The following is a 22,196-nucleotide window of genomic DNA, read 5'->3' as shown; positions in this document are numbered from 1 at the left end:
CAAAGGAGCAAGCCCAGATTTCCAGCCCACACCTTCAGCTCTCTGTTTCCTCCCTTCTCTGGTAAGGAGGATCCTGTCAAGGTCCACAGGTCTGCAAAAATCACTCATGTATGCCCTGTGGAGAAGCCATCATTGGCCACTGCTGAGTATGGCAAAGCTGCAGCTACTGTGGGGATGCGTGGCCTGGGAGGGAGCTGGAGAGACTGGGGAGGCTGGGACAGAGGGAGCTGGCTCCCAGGGGGGTCTGCCTGGCAGAGAAACCCTGGCAGCCCTGGCTCCTGCAGGAGCCAAACTGCCAGGAAAGCAGAGGAGACTAAGAGGGGATGAGAAGGCACAGGACAGCCACTCAGCCATCAGAGGACCCTGATGTTCAGGTGTTCATACCAGTGTCTTGCATTACTCATCAGCCTGTTCTTCTTGCCTCTTTTGTTTCTATGGTGCATGGACGGACCTTGGCTTTCTATGCTGTTTCCTGGTAGGCATGATATGGTGAATTTTGTGGCATTTCCTATCTGTGTGTGTCTTCTCATACCACTGACATGTATCTTAGCAATATAACACTTGAAACCCATCTGTGACATGGATATGTCTGTAAAGCTCTCTGTGTCAGCCACAGAACTTTGCCCGATACTATCAAGAGAAATACTGTTTTTTCTGACTCAGACTGCCTTTTGTTTTGAGCCGAGTTGACATTAACAGAGTGCTTGCTATTGTTGTACCAAACAGGAGCCAACAGTTTGCAGTAGGACTGGAGTTCACAGGGTCAGGAAAGGCAAAAAGAAAAAAAAAAACCCCAACCAACCCTTCATTACATCGTCCTTCTGTCTTACTCTATGCATGTGAACTATTCATCCTGGGGTCTATATCCCCGGGTCATGTGGATCCACACAGAGTTGAATCAATGTCTGCAGAGATGGGTGGACACAGTCCCATCTTCGTTCTCATGGTTTACAGCACTGCCATTTGTTGTTTCCTTCATAAATGCTTGACACAAAGATAATTCAAACTGCTCTTCAAACACCTTGGAAGGAATGGCATCAATTGCTTTTCAAGGCAGACAAAGAGCCTTGTTCCTCCAACCAAGTCAACACTTGGGCTGCTACAAGGCAGGAGTTCATGCATGTGAGTGCGTGGCTTGGGGTGGCCCTCACCACCAGAGCACTTCTGTTGTGGTTCTCTACAGACTCCTTGAGTCTCGGTATTTATACTCCTACATAGGGGAATCATAGCACAACCTCTATTTCTCACATCTTTGCTTTACATTTTTGGGGTGAAAAATTCTAAAACAAATCTTTAGTTCCGTTTCATCAAGTTTAGGTTGGAAGAAGTACTCTGTACCTCCTTTTCCTTAAAATGCTAATGAAATAATGATTTTTTGTCTCTCAGTTGGATCCAGCATTGGAAGAGTGAATGCCAGAGACAAGGACTGGCCACCCAGTGTCATCACTTATTCCATTGTGGCTGGAGGAGGCACCAGGGATTACACAAATATATTCTGGATCAGCCCAACCAAAGGAGATGTGAAGATTTTAGCTAGATTAGACTATGAAACAACTCAGAAACACATTCTCACAGTACAGGCCTCAGACCAAGAGAAGACCACAACAGCATCTGTGAGTAAATTCACTCTAATTCGCTTTCTTCATCTACATTTTTTCTCTACTTTCTGGCAAGAATGGTAAGACATTGGGCAAAGCACTTCGGTCTGTGAAAGGCAAGTCCACCCCAGCACAAAGTCATATATTAGTCAGATGAAAGAGGTGGTGTTCAATCAGTCTTGGTTTATTTCTTACAAAAAGGATTAAAGTAATATTTTTATATTTTTAATTCTGTATTTTTTGTTTCTCAGTCTTTTTTTCTTATTTTACCTGGAAATTAAATTGTTTTCTGTGCCCTAGACAATTTAAGATATACTTTATGGCTATGTATGTGCCAGAAAATAGAAAAAGAACAAGGTCTTGAGGTCAGGTAGCACAACCTGGTTGTAGCCATGCTTAGTGCCAAGTCCTTTTTGGAACCCATGTAGTGCCCCTTGGCCCTCAAACATACTTTTGATTTTGTATGCAAAATACACTGCAAAGTGTTAAAAGTAACACAAGAATCATGTTGCAGCCCATCAGAGTTGTGTTTTCATGTGATGGAACAGAGAGGATGTGATGCATACCTTGAGGATGGGATGAGGGCTTGGGCAGCCTCTTGGGATAATGTCAGAGGGCCCAGCCCAGTACAGCTGTGTCCACGTGGCCTCCTGGAGATGAATCCTTACACGTGCCTTACCCTGATCATGATCTAGTTTTGTCCCTAATGGTGCTATCTGGCAGTAGCCAAGAGCATGCCAGGGACCATGATAACATTAAGCAGTAGGGTTGTGCTAAAGTTTGCTGCCCAGACTGACTTTATTCAGAAGAAAAAAATATAGATGGTATATCCACAAAGGTATTTTATAGTCAGTTCTTCCAAAGAACCCCAGTGTCCTTCTCAGACAGACTCCTTATTACTCCTTTTCATGTTTTCTCCCTCATGACTGCCTTACATTTGATTTTTGCACATCTGTTGGGGGGATACAGGTACTAGGCCTGCTTTCTACTCCAGCCAAGCACCACCCATCGAGATGCTAAGTAGGAGGTACTTAATCTCTTTATCACCTATAATATTTCAAGGCAATGATTAAGGGAAATTCAGCATCAGGAGCTTTTAACAATGACAAGTTTATCTGTTGCCTGTTAAAGACCAACAGACATTAGAGAAAAGAGCTTTGAGAAGGGTAATCCTTTTATCTCAGACAGCCAATCCCAGCTGACATTAAGCACATCTGGTGCTACCTGGGGTGCTCCCAGTCATGCAGAAGGCCATCACCAGTATTTCTTTCTCACTGGGAACAGTATATGAGGAGTATTCCTTCCTTCCATGGATCATGCTCTGAATTATTATTAAATATGCTAAGAAGCCTAACTAATGACTGTAAATCAATTTGAGAGGTTTGAAAGAAAGTTTAATGAATATGAGGTACTATTATTATTTCTCATTCTAACGACACAATTAAGGTAATTCAAATAGCCAGATGCATCAGCTTGAAAACCCCACAGTTTTGGAAGATGGTTCAGGTTAAGGAACCTGTTCCCAGAAGAGTGCTGATCACAAGAATTGAAGGTGAAATGATCACAGGCAATTTCTCGTAGAAACTAGATTGGAAGGGAGGTTCATTGCTCTTCAACTGCTGTTGATCAAAAGAGCAAAATGGGCAAAGTCATACAGTTTTTGAAGTTAATAAAATTCTGGCTCAGCACAGTTGAGGTGTTTCAGCTTGCTATTGCTCTTTTCTTTCAGGTAACTGTCAATGTTTTGGAAGTAAATGATGAAGAACCAGTTTGTTCACCCAATTTCTATTCACTTCAAATCCCAGTCAGCTTAGCTGTTGGGACCAATATTAATGGCTTCAGGATTCAATGTCAAGATCGTGATTCTGATCCCAGGTCTTTCCGTTACTTCATTAATGAAGGTACTGTGTCACGGTGTGTGAGCCAAGAGCAGTGCAAAAATTAGTGAATGCTGATGGTTCACTTTGATTTGTAAATAAATATCTAGCACAGTTTATGTGCTACTTCTCATGGTGAGCGAGCTGTGAAACACAAATTCTGCACATCATTTCTTTGTTGCTTACCAAATGAGATGTGTCTCCACAAGTTGGCTACTGGTGCTACCAACTAGAACCGTTCCCTTGCAACACTGGATTGCCTATCATGTTAATTAATTGGCAATTCACACAGTTGACAAGGACTTCAGAAGAATGAGCTGGAATGATATGTAGGGTCAAATCTTCCTTCCAGTTACAGCTGAGTAAATCTTGAGAAATTATGGTAGGTTCTGTTACTCTGCATACCTCACATTTAGATGCTGGTACACAGTTCAAAACAACTGAGCAAAGCTGCATGTCCTAGGTCCATGCTGTATGCATTAAAACCCCATCTTCAGAATGTGTGTTTGAACGCAGTAATCAGCTGCATCCACTTGGAGAACTGCAGAGGTATGGGATGACACTCGGCTTCACAAAAAAGGGAATGCACTCTCTTGGGAAAACTCCTTTTTTCATTGCTGAGATGACTGCTGAGAAGGAGGGAGTGAATTGTCCAGGTACCAGTAAATAGCTGTGAGTGTAAAAAGAGTGAACCTCCATCCTATTGCAGCGCCTTAATGCCACAGAGGAGCTCTGCAGCAGTGGTATTTACACACAAACCCATATAAAGTCTGTGTTTGTATTAGTAAATCAGGGTCTGACCACAGGTCCCGTTTTGGCTGTACAGACGTGAGCTGTGCCATGCAGTTGGCCTCTGAGCCACAGAGCAGCCCATGGCCTGTTTCATGTTGTACAACAGACATGGCCTTCAGGGTCACTTCAACTCTGGAGCTCTATGGGGCAACAAGAGCAAAACCAAAGCACATTTGGTGCCTTTTCATGGCTCTGATCTCTTGTATGTGTGGTCTGTCAAGACCCTAACAGCTGGGGCTGGCCTACCTGCAGCCCAGGCTCCTAGCAGACCTCCAGCTATACAAACAGAAAATGCGGGCTGCGGAGCTAGCATCACTGAACAGCCCTCTCTGCCCCCACAGTGCAGACAAAGCTCTGGAGGCAATTAATGTCCCTGAGTCATTAGCTCTCTTCTCGGGGACCTGTTCAAAGGCCTCTGCCTCTGGGCAGAGGGAGAAGCCACGGGGGCTGCTGAAGGGGCCTCTGAAGACACTGCTGGTGTCCATGTGGTCTAGGGGCACTCCAGGGACTCCCCAGTAGCAGAATGAGCCCTGCAACAGCACAGGGTCCTCACCTCGGCTGGGTGCTGCTGCTTCTGGGTGCTCTCCAGGCTGTAAGGACAAGTCATTCACGTGAACTCTTGTGTGCCCTCTGGCTTCAAAATGTTTCCACAGCCTCCTCTCAGCTGTGTCCCCATAGATGGTCTTATTCTATATTTTTATGCTTTTATAACTGTATTGGTTTAAATTATTTTATATGGTATCAGGAAGATCCAGGAGCCATTCTTGTTAACGGTATTTCACTTCACAGGTGTACAGTGATCCATAACAAGTCATCAGCAGAAACTGTTCTTTTTGCTTCTTCCATGCATTTACTTTAATGTGGCATTAAAGTAATTTTTTTTTTTTTTTCATTTTGGTGTTGGTTTTCTGCAGGCAACATGAACAATCATTTCACCTTTTCACCAAGTGCTGGCTCCAACACGTCTCAGCTGATTCTTGCATCGAGGTTTGACTATGAGACCAGCCTTGATAAAAACTGGATTTACAGACTGCATGTCTATATAACAGATGATAATTTATTACCTGCCAGGGACAAAATTACACACCTAATTAAAACTGGAACAGTGACTTTAAGCATCAGAGTTATCCCAAACCCAACTACTGTCATTACCACCACAGTAAGTTCACTGAAATTTCTGTCCAGTTCTGCATTTCTTTTATGGACTAATCTCCATAGGAATGAAGAAAAGAGGGTATATGAATGCAAAGGGAAAACACAAACCTGCAGTGGGTTCAGTCCTAGGAAGTACTGAGCCCCGTGCTCTTACACTGAAGCCAAAGGTGGTTGATATGCTTAGTGTCATAAAGGATTAGTCCCAGGTACAGAGTCATAACATATGTTTTGTATTTTAGTTTCTAAAACAAAAAGGGCAAGTAGCCAAAGGACTGGGCATGCTGCCATTACCATGCAACTGGAAAGTTAAAGATTTTGGCAGCTTTATTAATAAGGAAAGAGCAGGGGTTAACCTTCGCCTGGAACCTTAAAATTACCTCATGCATTTTGCACTACCTCTTTTTTTATTCATAGCTATTCACTCCCACAGCTGCCTTGCACTTCTATGTGCTTCTTTAGGAGTGGGACACATTAATCTGTGGCTACCAAAGTTGAAATAGGCAAAACCAAGAAGAAATCTTTATCACTTGGAACGGGCTTTTTTCCACCCTTGAGGTCATCACCATGTAAAACTTCGAGCTGCCTGTCAGGAGCTGAAGCAGCTGTGCACAGCCCTCATTGTGTTGCTGAGGTTTCAGCAGGTTTCAGACAGCAAATCCAGAGTGGTGGGGTGGGTCTTTCCTGAGCTCCCTGACCACATGGTGGTCTATAGATGAGCTGTGCAGCTCTCGGCAGCCAGATTGGGATCTGGCCTTGCACAGTGTGGAGCTGTGGGCCTGTGTCCCAGCAACACAGTCTACTCTGTGCAGCCATCCCAGACAGGCTCTGGATCTCCAGTTTCATTTTGGATCTGATTTCCGTCAGGCTGGTGCAGGACGGGAGGAGAGCTTGTTTTTGTCCTGCCTGCAGAAGTGGCACAACCTGAGGGTACAGATCACTCTCTCCCCATCCTTGTGGTGGTCACAGCCTTCATCACTTGCTCCACCATCTCTTTGTCATCCAGAGTCCATCCATTTTCTGCCTGCCCGCAGATGGCATTACCCTTTTCTCTCTTGCATTCAGGAATGAAAATATGGGTATGCCTGTGAAGGGGTAAAAGAGCTATTCACTCTAAATGGTCTGAATCTGCTAGGATCTACTGGTAGCTGAGCCAGAACCAGAGGATCCTGCAAACATCACACGCAAGTCTGGATGCTTTGCTATACTTAAATCCAAACTTGCAGACTGATTAATAACCCTGTTATTATCTAATGCTCTGTTGGGAAGGAATAAATGGTTTCTTCAGAGCCTTCTTCTCCCCCTACTTGATGTGGAAATGAGAAGTTAAATTGAATAACAAAACTTATTCTGTATTTCTTTCCTGTGCTTTACCACAAATACAAACAGTCTAGACCACATACCACAGCGTTAAATCTGCCTCCCCAGAAATACCAGCCTTCCACTTTCAGTTTAGTTTCCAGAAAAGCACTTCCATTACAGCAACTTCTTCCATCACTGCTCCTTATATATATTCAGTGCAGCAACTTGATGAATCAGATGCTGGAAGGCTGGTAGTGTAGGAAAGAAACTCCGTCATAAAAAGTCACTTGTGGCTTCAGTCTCAGTGGGGATTGAGTGGTGGTGGTGACCTTGAGATTATCTGATTGTTTCTCTAAGGATTGGATATACCTTTTTTTTTTTTTCAAAGCTAAATAGGTTATTTTAAAGGTATCCTTAAACAGGAAAGAAATAGATATTCTACTAAATTTCATACACAATGTTATTAAAATGTCTTACAGAAAAGTAAATGAAGACTTCAGTAGACAATCAAAACTGATAGTACCACACTACGTAATGACCCAGCTAGAGCAAATGAGTAATTTCTGATCTGTGTGAGGATAGTTTCATGACGGGACCTTAATGAATGAGTTGGTAGAACCAAGTGATGTGCCAACTCAGAGACATGTCTCCTGGCACTTGGGAAGATGTGGGAGATAGCAACTGCTCAGGAAGTGTGGTTTTCCCTTCTTGGAACAAGTCACAGGGAAAAAAAGGAGATTCATTTATTTTTACACAATAACCCAATTCCTCGGGGTTCAACTCCTCTTACGAAGTGGGCTGAATGATCACTGCAGTGAAGATGACCTACTTCCATTTTTGCCTTAGGTAACAAAAAACCATTATCTCAGTAATGGCAGTATTCCCTGAACTTGCTCACCCTCCAACAGCGCGCTTGTAGCTTCTCAGGCAACCAGAGGCTTTTAAACCCCACCATGGCATGCTTGTTTTAGTATAAGACATTGAAACATCATCTGGAACATTCTTTTTGCATTGTGGGTGGGCTTCATTTCATCTGCCTTTGGTTGCCCCAGGAGCTTGGTGGTCGATCTCAGTAATCTGAGCTGCCTTGGCAGTCAGCAGGTAGGTACCTGGAATGAATCACTGTCTCCAGCAGACACTATCTCCTTCTGCCCATCATCTGCAGAGCCCCAGGGCAAGTTTAGGCCAGGTGCTTCAGTGCAGAAATTCAACCAGATGAAAGGTGCATTTGGTGTCAGTAACCTTAAAAGTATGCAGCCTTGAGGATCTTTTCCTATCTTGTTTTAAAAGCCTGGCTTCACTGTTGTGACAAAAAGGGAAAACCTCTACTCTGAATCAGCATGGTACGTGCCGTTCGTCATCACCCTCGGCAGTTTGCTGCTCCTCGGACTGCTGGGGTACCTGGGGTTCCTGTTGGCGATGTGGGTCAACACCCGCTGCCCTCCGGCAGGCAAAGCAGACGGCGTGTCTCTGTGAGTCCTCCCAAACGCCATGCTCGGGAAATACCCTGCAGCACCCAGCAGTGACAGAGATAACTCAGACCTTTCAACCATAATGAAATTTACACTTTGAATATTTTATAGCAGTATGCCCTTTGCTGTATTAAATGCTATTACCAGCTACAGTGATATTTGGTATTAACAATATGAAATCAAGGAAAAATATCCATGGCATTTTTTTTTTCATGGATTTACCAACATTAGCATTAGCTGAAGGCAATAGTAGAATTAACAGTTATGACCTCCAAAGGCAGCTATGCTTGTGAGGTGGAGTCAGAGTCTGTGCCTGACCATGCTGACCAAAAATACAAACGATTTTGGTTTGCATTTGGCTCCCACTCCAAGGGAGCTCCCTTCTAGGTAGTTACTGGATGCATTTTCCTCCCTCTCAGCTACTGATCTCAGAGTCCTTTCCAAACCTTGGTGGTCATGCCAAATTCTTTGTTCTGGCAAAACTTCTGCATATTTCCTGGAGTTTTACCCAAGTCCGTTTCAAGGCAATGTCCCATAAAGCTTCGCGGTACCTTTAAGTGCTTGTGCTTGGCAAAAGCCACGGAAGCACCTGGGACCGTCTCTGGTTCATTGTGGGAAGAGGCAGAGATCCCTGCTGGCTGCCTGCTCAGCTGGCTGGAGCCAGACTGCCTCTAAATTGACTTTTTGCTTCACAAAACAAAGACAAGCAGCTCTTTAAGTATACTGGGATTTTTAAAAAAAGGATTTCTATAAGTATTCTCAGGATTTGGACCTAAACTTATAAATTGTAGTAAATGTAAAGAAGTAATATATGACTGTGATTATAATTCAAATGGTGTGTGCAAGGAATTTAGCAATTTATGATAAAAATGACAAATGAATCTAGCAGCATAGAGCTTGGCTATTGTTATTACTATTTATTAATAGGGCAAGTGATTAATTGGGAGCCAGGCTCTCCCATTAAAAGGCAATTTCTATATTTTCGAAAACATTTACAACCTTTCAAATATTTTAAAAGGTATTATTTGAGCACATAAGATCCAAAAAATTGACCTTCCTCCAAGGATGGGATGAGATGACAATATTTGAAAATACATTTTTCCAGAATGTATAAAACCAACATGCTATCATCAATAAGACTTTATTTTTTTAATACCATCCCTTCTTGGAGAGGTGTTAGAGTAATGATCAGGGCTGTTTTCCTATTTGAGAGCAGAATTAAATGATGCACGCCTTCAGTGAAAGCAAAACCAGAAACCAAACAAATCAAGCAAATCCCAGAACTCAAGGAAGCAGATCCTTCTCGCCAAATGAAAGAGAACAAAGCATGATATTTTTATGTAGGCAAGAGTATGACATTTGTTAACTACACTCTTAATCTTTTTGCATTACAGGATAAATGCTCCAGGTATGTACCTCTTTTCTATATTTAATACTTCACAACAAGACCTTGTTTACGATTCAGTGTAAAATTTGTAAATCCATTTCTAGACAAATAAATTTGACCCACTACAAGAATACTGAGATTAAATAACCCTGTCTGATTATGGGAGGCCTGCCTAAGCGATTTCATGGTCCTTTCGGTCTTCAAATCTATTAGCTATTAGGTAAAAACCAAATTCAGATTAGCTTGGTATTCTGGCACAGATGTTAAAGAATTACTGTATTTTTCACATGCAATTCATATCCTGTCTGCTAAAAAATAATCCCATCCCTCTACAGCACCTTCAAGAGTCCTCTCCACTCTAATTCCCTGTTCTCCAGTCCCTTCATTTTCTCCCTTGACACCATTATTTCATGTACCCGAAGATTTATTTTAAAGTATTGGTGCTTTTAAAGGTGTTTGTATAACTTAGCAGAGGTATAAGTTGCACATTAAAAAAAGTGGTTTTTTAAGCAGTCTTGTTCCTTTTAGTCCCATTAGCTTTCTGCTAGCAAGCAAGGCTCATACAGGCTCAGTAAGACCCTGCTTTTATAATATAATTCCCCCTCCTCAACCAGTATCTCCAACTTGCAAAAAACACATGACTAACAAACCCTAACAAAATTAGCTGTTCTCTTGGTTGTCTAATTTGGGACATTTCAGCATTGGCTGGTTTACAAAAAAATGGATGCTTAGTGCTTTCTGAAACACTGGTTCCCAAATGCTGGGCAGCAAAGGCCAGACAGAACAGGTTTTGCATCGGTGTTCAGGTTGAGACACATCTGCAGCACTTCTGAGTATCACACGCCTGGTTGTAAAACTCACTGGTGGCCAGGCATACAGTTCTCCAAAGAAAGGCCATTAAACAAATCGGCAAGGAGTGAGCAAGAAGAAATCCTAGCAACTAGTTGGGTATCATCCACAAATCCATGCTGTCGAGATGCCCATGGCACTGCTGCTGTATTTGTTTGCATGTGGGATGAGTTAATAGTGTGGTAATTTCACACATAACTAAACTGTTCTTCAATCTGAATTTTACTTGACTGGATCTGCAGCAACTTCCCTGTTTTGTCTCCAGGTGCATGCTTGAGTGCACAAGCTTTGCAACTACAAACATTCATGGAAAATAAAATATACATTTGTTTTCTCTATCTGTTCATCTTATTTGGAAAGGGAAATTTGTTGAAGAAACCATTGTTATTTAGTCATTACTAAAGAAATAAAGACTTGTCAAGGCTAAACTTTTGATGAGTCATTGACAACTGTAGATTCTCACTCCAAAATACTATGAAGGAGTTAACTTTTCAAATAGTATAAGGGATCAGCCTTTGAAAAGAAATAAGGTTCATTTGAGATGTCTCTGAAGTTGAGCACCAAGAATGTCTATTTGTTTGAGAAAATCTTGGCTTTAATGACTGTAGTCACTGTCAGAAAAATCTGTTTCTTTACAATGTGCATTTTCCTTTCTGTAGAAAAGAAGAAACTGAAGAAAGAAGTTGTTGTAGTAAGTACTGCCGGCCTCAAAACAAAACCCAGTTTTGCCCAGCCCCATCATGCAATATGATCATAGGGCCCTTTCTATGAAAGGTGTTTGTTTTCTGAAGAGAATACAAAAATGACAGGCAAGGAAAAAAGGATTGCCCCCAAATGCAAAACACTTCAGTGCCCCAACTGGCCTCTCTATTTGCAGGCAACGCAGGGCATGGGGGGTGCTCACTCGCACTGTGTCCCCTTTGCTTCCAAGTGCCAAATTCTCCGGCCTCTCTGGCAGCCCTGTGCATGGAAGGCCAGAGAATCTGTGCCCAGAGCAGTGACAAGGAGACTCACTGCAGGCACAGGATGACAAATGCCCCAGCTCCGCTGATGACAGTGTTGCACTGCTGAGACACCGCTGACCTGTGCAGCTAACCCTGACCCGCCTGACTGCAACCAGTAAGGTACACGAGTGTACCCAAGCTGTAAAGGGTGTGGTCTTGATAAGCTGTTTGTAGCAAAATGACAGTTATTTCCACTGTAATAGATGTTTCTTTGCTCCTAGATTCTGGGGCTCCCTCCTTTTCATAGCCATGATAGCATAGAGACTGCAAGGTACTTTCATTAGTGTACTCTCCCTCCCAAGCTCTTCAGAGAGGGGATTCCTAAGCCTCCTCTGGGTGGAGGTGACCCTCTTGTGGTTACACACGTGGGGGCATTTAGTACGTCAGACCTTATTAATTCTCCTTTGAACATCTAGTGACAACACCCTAAACCACAAATGGCTTTTGTTGCCAATTTTGATTAAACCCAGCCTACAGAAATATAATACGCAGGTCATACAAATCTACCTCCATCCATGTAGGTCATCATTTCCAAGTCACTGCTCCTCCTTCTAATTCAGAGGATTAATTTTGCATTTTGTCTCTCTTCATAGACAATGACAAAGCTAAACACTGTCTTTGATGGAGAAGCCAGAGACCCAGGTAATAAAAAGCAATTAGCAGTGGATATGAATATTTGGCTGGAAACAAACTGGATTAGTTGATTTAAACATGGTTTGACATTTGCTTTTCATATTTCAGGTTTGCTGTTTCCAAGGAGAGTGGAATATATATTACACAGATAGTGAAAATCAAGACAGTGCCCTAGTAACATTTCTAATGGTAGAATATACTTACAGCCCTTGAAATCACACATCCGATGGCCACACTCCTCTGCTTAAACCTGAATGTATGAATCTGATATAGGAAGGTGGGAGGGGAGGAGGAATTTGCTGCAAACTTTCTGGTCTGGAGCTGTCATGGTTTCACCTCTCCCATGTCTGGGAAATGGCCAGCAGATTAATGTAGCAGCAGATGTACTGACTTTGTCTCTTAAACCTCTCCCTAGATGCAGGGCGGGTGGGTGAGTTACTTGCCCGTGCACAAACCTCTTCCCTTGCAGCAACAGTGCACTGCTGCTGTTTATCTAAGGCTGGAGCATGGCTTGTTGGGGAGGAAACAGAAGATCACTTGCTTTCAGATATGGTTGTGGTGGCATCAGCTACCAGGTGTGTCACCAGGCTCCAGCAATGCTGAGCATATCTGATTAACCAGCTGGGAAAAGTGAAATTAAGGTAAAAGCTAGAAAAACTAGTATGACCCATGAAGTGTAGTGCTTATCCCCTTCCCCAAGTGATGGCCACTGTTCTCTTCAGCAGGGTTCATTACAGAAACATGACTTTTTTTCTAAGAGTTGATCTGCCATACTTCATTCCCCTGAACCACAGCCCCTGTATCAGCCTCGCACCGTGATGCTTGGCCTGGCATTAGGGTGCCCAGCCCTGCGTCTAAAGGCGGAGGGCCCTCGTATGGAGAGGGGGGGCTGGTAAAATGTGGCAGTGCGTCAAAACAGGTCTTTAACAGAACTGAAAATAGATCTGAAACAATAGGTCTAAAAATTATCCAGAAGGCGGCAGGCTGGGATTCATCTGGCCAAATTTCCACCCAAGTGCCTGTACCTTGTGTTTCTTATTAGCTGGCTTGGAGCTGTCGGATGCTGTGAGCTAATGGGAAACACTAGGCATGGGGACTTCAGTAGAATTTGGGCAAACAAATGGGACCCTACTGTGCAATTAAGCCCATCCACAAGGCTGCTCAAAGATGGTTTGGTCCAGGTCCAAGCCCACCTGCTATTTATAAAGAGATCTGGAGGGAGGGCTCCAAGTCCCTGCTTTTTTCCTGTGTAACTGCTTTTGTAATATATGGATGTTCTCTAGGCTGCTACAAGAGCTGCTTCCCGGTGTTTTTGCAGGACAGCTGATGTCTCCCTTCCTCAGCAAACCTGACCACACCAGACTTAAGGATATCTGAGCCCATCCAAACTGCCCTTCAGAGCTGTAGTGTTTGTGTCATGCCTGACACAAACATTAAACTATAACACAGCTTTTTGGTATCAGCAGAGAAATGTGTGCTCCCCATACCTCCCCTCTCCTCTCCACTGCTCATCCCAAACCCTAGAGGATCAAGTGTTGGTGGTTTGGAAATGAGATTTAATAATTCCCAGGACATCATCTGTTGAATGTGATTAAGAGGGATAGTCAGGAGCTGCTTCCTGATCTGGGCTGCTTTAACATGCCCGCCTTGTAAGTAGTCAGAAAAAATAACATGTAAAGAGATCCATTTTCATCTTTAATTGCTCAAATTGTGTTAATGTGTCAGAAACCATTAATTCTGATACAAACCGTAACATGTAGTAACATGTAACCACAGTTTCTTTCCAGTCTGTAATGGTCTTTTTTTTGGTCTCATATTAATAATGTTTAATTATAAGAAGTGCCACTATAGCTCCTCGCTGTTTAGCGAGAGACAGTGATTTAGACTGTGAGGCAAACACACTGGACACATGGCAATTTTCCCACCTATCTATAGGTAGTAAATGCACTGAAGGAGAAGATACTTGCTTTTAATGTACGAGTAGAAATTACCCATAAAATCTGAAGAGGGCCAGAAATCTTTCTAACAAGGAAAGGTAGCCATGTGTGCTAAACAACCCAAATTTAATATTATTTTTTATATATATGAAGAAAGAATGTACTTGCACAAACAGAAAATACATAGTATTTCACTGTATGAATAACAATGTGCACAGCAAGTCTGGAGGAAAGCATGCTGTGCAAATGGAGAGGCATTGCGTACAGTCAGAACTCGGGGATTCCAGATCTCCAAATCCTGAGTCAACCAAGATCACCTGACATGGTATGGAAGACATATGTAGCATATTGTGCTCCTAGCAGGTTCTGCTACCTGAGGTAGCAGAAAAAATAGGCACAGACATATACAATGGCCTTGCTCAGAATGGCCAAAGGTAAAAGTTTTGGGAGAGTTAGTCCTAACAACTAAGGACTATGGATGTGTTTGTTGCACTGTTCCTGTTAATCTATGGTAGCTGTAACTTGGGTAGAGGTATAGGATGATAAGATCCTTTTTTTTCCAAATAGGAATGTTTTGAATATTCCTATTTCCTGAACTGCAGAGCCCAGGGTACCATAATGCCCAGGTCCCCACACTTGCTTGTGGAAATGAGGCTTTACCTCCCCAACTCAGCTGATTTTCCAGGTGTTTCATGTTTCTCATTTCAACCCCATCCTGAAGAGAATTGCATTGTCTTAATCTACTAAAGCAGGAATGAATTTAATTGTTTGTCTTTTCTCCTTTGCAAGTTACTGGCAAAATGTATGAATTCAATACATGGTCAGGGGCCCGGAGGTGGAAGAAGAGCAACGAGCCCCTTCAGTCAGTGCCAGCCATGCAGGTAATGTCCAGTGCCACAGATGATAATGACCAAGGGACAGACAGAGCAGAAGCACCAAGCAAAAATGGGCCTTCAGAGAAGAGGAAAGAGCTGACTGCAGAGACAAAACCAGCCGCCAAGCGCTTGGCCAGGGACAAGGTGGGCTGAGATTATGAAAGCGGAAAGAGGAGTCTGAGGACAGGGGGTTATCTTCAACAGCCCCCCAAGGCAGATACTGACCTCCTCTCCCAAAATGAACACTGACTTGCCATTAAGCCAAGCTTAAAGCAGAGTGCATGAAATTTCAAGGCTCCCCCCAAATGACCCACACTCTGAATAGCCAAAGAATCAGATGTGATTTTCTCTCTATGTATCTCAGCTGCAAAACATAAGGTGGCCATTCCTGTGTAAACTGGTCCCAAAGGCAGGATGAAGCTTGATTTACCTTCAGTAGGTGCTGGCAAGAGTGGGAGAGAAGGGGAGGACATGAAAGAGGGAGAAGAGGAAATGAAAGCAGAGTCATGGACAGAAGCATCTGCTGGCCACTGCCCTCTGGGCTACAGCCACTGGCAGTTTCCTCCTAGAAGAGCTCTGCGCCCCCCGACTGACACAGCCACATCCTCTGAGTGCCTTTGGGGAGGGCAGTGTACACGCAGACATGCTTTCTTACTGGTGAATGGGGTCTCCTGTTCCTGCTAAGCAGCAGAATAGGTGAAAAGCACATCAGGGCTGAAAAGTTTGCTGGTAAAAGCTAAAAATACTTTATTTTCATTCAGTGTTTTATTTCAGCCCTTCCCACCCTCCCATCCTGCTGTAGGAAAGACCAAGGCTTGAAAGCAGTTTTGGAGTGGAGAAAACCCACAGCTTGTTATGGTATCTCAGGCTGTCATGTCAACACTTTCAGTTTATTTATCTTTTGTAACACTAGCAACATTCAATATCTTCACCTTTGGTATTTCCTCTGGCATATTTCATGTTTTACAGAATCAAGTGGAATACACTTAAAAGAATAATGACATGGGGTGAAATAATCTTTTCCAAGTGTGGGCATGTATAATGTAAGTGCTGTCTAAGAACCTGATATAAAACAAGCTAATCCTACAAGTTTCAGAAAATTATTTTAATCTGGAGAAAATGAATTATAAATGATGACTTAATACTCCACGTCTTGGCTTCTCTTCTTTCCTGATTACAAAAATTTTTTTTTGGCAGCAAGTGACTGATATCATGTGGCAAAATAAAATACTCAGTTTAAGTTGAGCAGGGACAGTCAATGAAGATTTTATCCAATCTGTCACATATGTTGTTTTTTGCCATACAACAGAGGGCCTGATGGGGAGGCCCAAGGTGGTTTCACCAAGGATCCTATGCTTTACAAAACCACCCATCACAGTGCTGCAACTCTTTGCTGTGCTCTGAAGGAGTGGCTTGGCTCAGAAACAACTTCCCTTGCAAACACCAAACATATTCAGTCAAATGCCATTTCATTGTGGATTCAGAAACCCAGCATGTCATGAACACCGCAATGACAGAGATTAGAAAGAGTGATTTACACTCTCTGAGCATGTTATCAGTTTACTGTGTCTGCGGTGGTTGTCATAGTGTTGTTTGACCCTCCAGCACCAACAGGGCTAGCCACACGTTCAGAGCTCCAACCCACTACTGTTTGCATTTGTTTGCTGTAAATACAATATATTCAATTTCTATGCAGATGGTTTTCCAGTGACACAGAGAAATTCTGTGGTGACTGGTAGTACTGCTGTAACTTTGATCTTTCTATCACTCTGACACCAAGCTACCCACAAGCATGCCTGGCACCTACAAATGTTAAATCTTTGTTACCTGAAGAAGTTAACTTCATTGTGTTCATGACAAGAAGACACACAGGCTTTTGTATTTATTTTCCTGGGCATTTCTCTGAGGCAGCCGCTTTGTTTCCTTAATTTCTCTCCTACTTTTGTGATTAAGAAGTAATTACCTTTTTTTAAGGGGAGGTAAAAACAGTCTGTGGTTTCAGCCAGGAAGCCTGGGAAGAGATGAATGGAGACTCATCTTTCTTTACTACTGTTCTTGCTGCTGAACTGCATAAATTTCTTTCCTTCCTTCTTGGGGAAAAAAAAAAAAACAACCAAACCACAACAGCAGCATAGCACAGTATCCCAGCATGCTCTGAACATCCATGTATGGAAACACATTGCCACGGCCAACATTGCTGGTGCTGTAGTCTCCCACAGCTGGCCAACAGCTGGGTGAAAAGCAACTATCCTTGCAGTGATGCTCACATACTCTAACCTCAGAACAAGTGACAGCTCTACAAAGAGGCGCCAAGGATGTAAGAGCTGCCAGATCTAAGAGCTAACACTGCCCAGGATGCTTCTGTCCAATTAAGGTGAGTTTAACTGGTGTACTCAGCCTTTTGGGGGGCAGAATCAGACAAGATAAGGCACCTTGTGAGTCCCATGCAACATGCTGCATGGGGAAACAAGTGTGCTGACCATAAAGAACAGCTACGTCCTTCCTTACACTGTTGCTTCAGTATGTGCAATGCTGATCTCCAGCTTCAACTAATTCTTCATCCTGATCTTCACTGTAAGATCTTACTTTGGCCATGCACAAAACTACTTTCCTTGCTCGGGATCTACAAAATCAAGGAACAACATGGCTTTACTGGAGCATCAGCTTTATGCAAAAGCAGCACAATTTTCCTATCAGCTGCCCCTACTACTACTGGCTTTCCTCCCTGTGAAGGAACAAAGAATAAATTCAGGTCTCACTGATCCAAAGCACAGCTATTAATTTCTTTGCCCTGTCTTTGGTAGAGCAAAAGCAGATAAGGCAGAACTGACTGACCTAGATGTACACTTACTGCACATTCTATGGAACAATATATTAAAAGATACTTGGAATATATGTAAAAGAAACGTATCTACATTGTTTCATAAAATATAGATTATATTTCTTACACTGTGCAGTACAGCTTTAAATGTTAGAAAACTCATCTAATTGCTAAACCAGCTTTTATGCTTTTTTCACTCAGAAGTGTCTATGAGAACACAGATTCAGTGTTGAAAACTGCCACTAGATGGACTGAGAGCAAGGATTAAGTGCAGGCTCTGGACAATGAAAGCATTTAATGATTGGAACGATTAGCTAAGACTGTGAGGCCTTTCCATCATTTGAAGACTTCAGAAGTCAAGAATGGCTGCTGTGCACTGCAGAGGGTCAGACTAGATGACGGAAACAGCTTCTCTGGTCTTCAACAGCTCTGTAAGTCTCTGTGCATACAGTTACAAGGTGTGAACCTTGGTGCCATTTATTTTAGAGTGATGACACCAATAAACTGAGACTAGAAGAGGAAGAAAGGTGCTTGGTGGTTCAAGCAGAGTGGCTGGGAGCAACAGTTCCTGACCTCCAGCTGCCTGTTACGCATTACTTGTTAATTTTACCCAAAGTCTACAAAAATCAGTATGAGTTCTGCCACAGCTTTTGATTGCAGTCTGTCTACCTATTACACATCTCTGAAGTGCTTTGAGACCTTTGGATTAACAACGCTCTGAAAGTTTCAAGAGTGATTACAAAAGAGCACAGATTACTTCTGACCAGCTTCAGTTCCCTCAGTAGTTTATGTGTGATCATATTGCTGTTTTTTTGGTGCTTTTCTCCAAAGTAAATGCACTTCTAATGCATAAATGCTTTGCTTTCATGTTGGTATTATAAATAGCACTTGCAATAAACATCAGAAGTCTCAGCTTCTGGCCATGTAACTTCATTTATATCAAGGAATGTAAAAGTGCTGATACTGTATTTGTTCATGGTCTCCAAGAGACCTACACAGAACAGTTTCAGCTGCAGAGGTGGAGAATGTTCACCCAAGAGGCTGCCACTTCGTGACTGTTCACTAGGAGCAGGAGATGGGGCTTGGACACCCTCAGAGAAGGGGGATCAGACAAGGGGAACAAGCCTCCTCCTGAGCAAAGAATCCAGCTGCTAGGTTATTTTATGAGACCCAGATTGCAACACCATAATGGAAATAACATTTTAACAGCAAACAGCCACAACTGCATATTGCACACACCCTGGCTGATCAGTTGCCTGAGATCCCCAACCACAACACGCTCTTTGCAAGGCTCGAGCTGAAAGGCTGAACACAGGCTTGGTGCCTGCTGGGCTTCACCTGCACATGCCTTGTCTGAGCTAGTCGCTGCAAGGTCCTTGTGTAGTCACTGAGGAGAAAGAGACACTTTGGGGGTGGTTTATTGCAAAGCAGACATCTGTCTAGAATAGATCTGATGAACTGTGCCCTAAAAGCAGTTCTTTCTGGCTGACTAGATCAGATATCAATGCCTACACACCACACACGCAAAGGTAGATCTGCTGAGTCTCAGCCCAGGTTTTTCAGATCTGTGCTGCTGCATGGAGCGTGAGGAAGCTGAAACTCAGCAGGAAGCGGAGCACAGAGGTCAGCCCGGCTCTGCGGCTGCCTGCTCAGATCCCAGGCGGGGATGGGGCACCACCCATGCTTTCTTAATGCTCTGGAGGCTGCTTTCTGGGACCTGCCTTTGGGGTCATTCTGCATCTAGAAGCATGTTATGAGATGTGCTTCAAAGCAGACAAGTAGGAAAGCATGGGCTTGGCCAGGAGATTGGAGAAGACAAATACAAGCTGCTGTGAGTTTCTGCAGCAAGCTCCACATTACTGAGTGAAAGACACACTTGAAAACAAAATAGATGAATAGTTACTACTCTGGATGTTATTCAATGATGCCACCACTCTGCAGTTCTCTGGTACCAAACTTCAGCTGCCACAAGTCAGTAGACCCTGGAATTTGATTTTGAAGCAAGGTCCTTGTTTAACTTCCAGGACTTTGAAAAAGCAGTTGATGAATGACATGGGCAAGGCAAGGCTTAGTCCAGCCACGCAGTTGTGTCTCATTTTCATTTCCTTCCCGTGGAGACCAGCCGGGGCCATGCAGACAGGAGCAGCAGCGCCATGCTCGCACAGGACCCGCCTGGATTAGCCCCACCGGGCTCCGCACAGCCTGGCCTGCCCGGGTGCCCGCACCGGGCTCCCCCCACGGCACCCTGCCTGCCTCCGGCGAGCCGTGACAGCCGGCTGTTTGCGGAGGGGCTGCGCATATCCCCGCGCAAGTGAACCTCGGGGAGGGTTTGGGCGCTGGTGCCCGTCCACGCAGGCAGCAGAGCTGGCGGACCCGCAACCTGCCAGACCCGCACACTGGGCAGAGCTCTGGGCACGGCCGCCGCCAAGGGCCAGGCAGGCTGCCCGCACGACGCGTGCACGTCTGGCCACACAGGCCCCAGGGGAAGGAGAAGCAGCATCATCCCCTCTGCTGGCCTGAGCCCAGCCTGCTCTCCTGTAATTACTAAAAGCCATGGCAAAGAAGGGCTCTGTGCCATCTGGCCAGCAACTAGTCCGCTGAAGACTCTCACCAGGGCCTGTGGGCGCTGCCGAGAAGGCAGAGGGAGGCAGGCGCCGCGCCGCATTTCAGGCAGGGAAACTGAGGCACGGCGTCCCGCTACGGAGCACGAGCGCGGCGCTTCTCAACGTCCCCGGCTCAGCCTTCCTCCTGCCACAGAACGCCGCCGGCACAGAACGCCGCCGCCCCGGGCTGCCGCCGCCCCGGGCGGTCCCTCGGAGCGGTCCGCGCCGCCGCCGCCGCTTTCGCGGAGCAACACTGACGCCCAGCGGCGCGGCCGCCGGCCCAGGGACTACTTTTCCTGGCGGGTGCGGAGCGGGAGAGCGGCGGCGCCGCCGCCAGCCGGGGAGGCGGGAGGGAAGAGGCGGCGCGCAGCGGCGGCCCGGGGAGAGAGTCGAGGCGGAAAGAACTATTTGAGAAAAACGAGGGGAAGGGGGCGGGTCATAAGGCGTCCTGACGGGACAGACATAGCCAGAAAGAGATGGTCCCGCTAGAAGATTAATTTTCTTGCGGAGCTCACCGGGCCACTTCTGGAACGAAGCGCCCTATTTTCTGTTTTCTTTGAGCTTTTCCCTTCGCCACACGGAATTGAACCCGTATGGTTTATGGCCTTATGGTTTATGTAAGCTGCAGTATGGATGCTCCTGTACTTCATCAACTACTCTGCATATCTGGGCAGACTGGGTGCAACTAGCAGGCAGGGAAGGATGCTCTGGCATTTCTCTGCATGGCCATGGACAGAAAAGCGATAAAGAAACCGATCCAATCCATTTTCACACTGAATTTCTTGAATTTTCCTCCCTGACCACATCTTCTCACTTCACGTAAGCAGCATAACCACACTGACATATGCAGAAGAGTCTGAGCTTTCCCCATTAACCAGCAGCCAGGGCTGGCTGTCTGATGTACTTGCTCTGGAAGGGCCTTACAGATGTAGGACCATGCAGCCTGTGACAGAAGCATCTATGAGATCAGACACCCCCAAAATTCCAGGGAAGAAAGAGCAGTTCAGAAGCTCAGAAAAGTGATAGCATTCAAAGAGATCAAAATGGACACCAGTTTCTGCCAGAGACCTGGCAGAAGGTATTCCCTATCCTCTACACCAAGAGACAGCAGTATTTACTTGCTATCAAAGATTAAAAGGCAAGGACTAAAAATCCAGATATGCACCTGTTCAGCTGCTGCCTAGCTCTGGAAATGTCTGAAGAAGTTGCACACTTTGGTCTGTCAATCACCATCCCAAAAGCCTCCCCAGGTGCTTGAGCACACACTTCCAAGCCTGCCCAGAGAGACCAAAGTCCTGACAACATCCAACAGTGACATGTCAAGCTCAGTGATGTATCAAATTCAGTGAGAAATTTCTCCAACTACTTTACCTGATGCCAGAATGTGCTTTGAGGTCCTACCTATCCCACTGGCTCTGGAGGGGACAAGAGGGAAGTGAGCTGAGCATTGGTGTAACTCTCCCTGGCTGTCTACACTGGGTGGATAGTCTCCCTAGGACAGCTGACGGCTAGACCGCTTTAGTCTACCAGGACCAGAAAAGCTGCAGCTAGTACCTTATACCATTTTGTCCCCTCTTCCCATCACTACTGTGCTCAGCATGAAGGAGCCAGCTCAGATGATCAACAGAGAACTAAATTAACAGACATTTCAGGTCAGTATTTCAGTGCTTTTCTGATAGGTGAATCAGGAAAAAGGTGGATGCTCCCAGGAATTTCTTCATGCACAGCCAGGTCTGAATCAGTACCATGTTCTTAGATGCTCTTGAAGAGATCCTGCCTCATCACTGAGCCAGGAAGCTTTTTCCCCCCTGAGTTAAAAGAGCATGAACTTACCCACTTAGCAAAATAAAGCAGCAGCTAGCCCCAAGGTGCCTCCAGCCAGAACTTGGCTGTA

The 22,196-nt window shown here is 44.6% G+C and overlaps 1 protein-coding gene across 1 annotated transcript in view; it reads left to right on the top strand.

The window, feature by feature from the left end:
* The window catches only part of LOC141958726 (cadherin-related family member 3-like), a 32,812-nt gene extending 23,104 nt beyond the window's left edge, over window positions 1-9,708 (top strand). The window contains exons 12-16 of the mRNA XM_074901610.1: window positions 1,387-1,613; window positions 3,328-3,499; window positions 5,182-5,426; window positions 8,012-8,193; window positions 9,588-9,708. Of these exons, the coding sequence (XP_074757711.1) occupies window positions 1,387-1,613; window positions 3,328-3,499; window positions 5,182-5,426; window positions 8,012-8,193; window positions 9,588-9,663 (902 nt within the window). The 3' untranslated portion in view covers window positions 9,664-9,708. The remainder of the gene's footprint in view (window positions 1-1,386; window positions 1,614-3,327; window positions 3,500-5,181; window positions 5,427-8,011; window positions 8,194-9,587) is intronic.
* The last annotated feature ends 12,488 nt before the right edge of the window (window positions 9,709-22,196 follow it).

The sequence above is a fragment of the Athene noctua genome, chromosome 3 (genome assembly GCF_965140245.1).
Source record: "Athene noctua chromosome 3, bAthNoc1.hap1.1, whole genome shotgun sequence".
NCBI lineage: Eukaryota > Metazoa > Chordata > Aves > Strigiformes > Strigidae > Athene > Athene noctua.
This window is presented reverse-complemented; position numbering and strand designations above follow the sequence as displayed.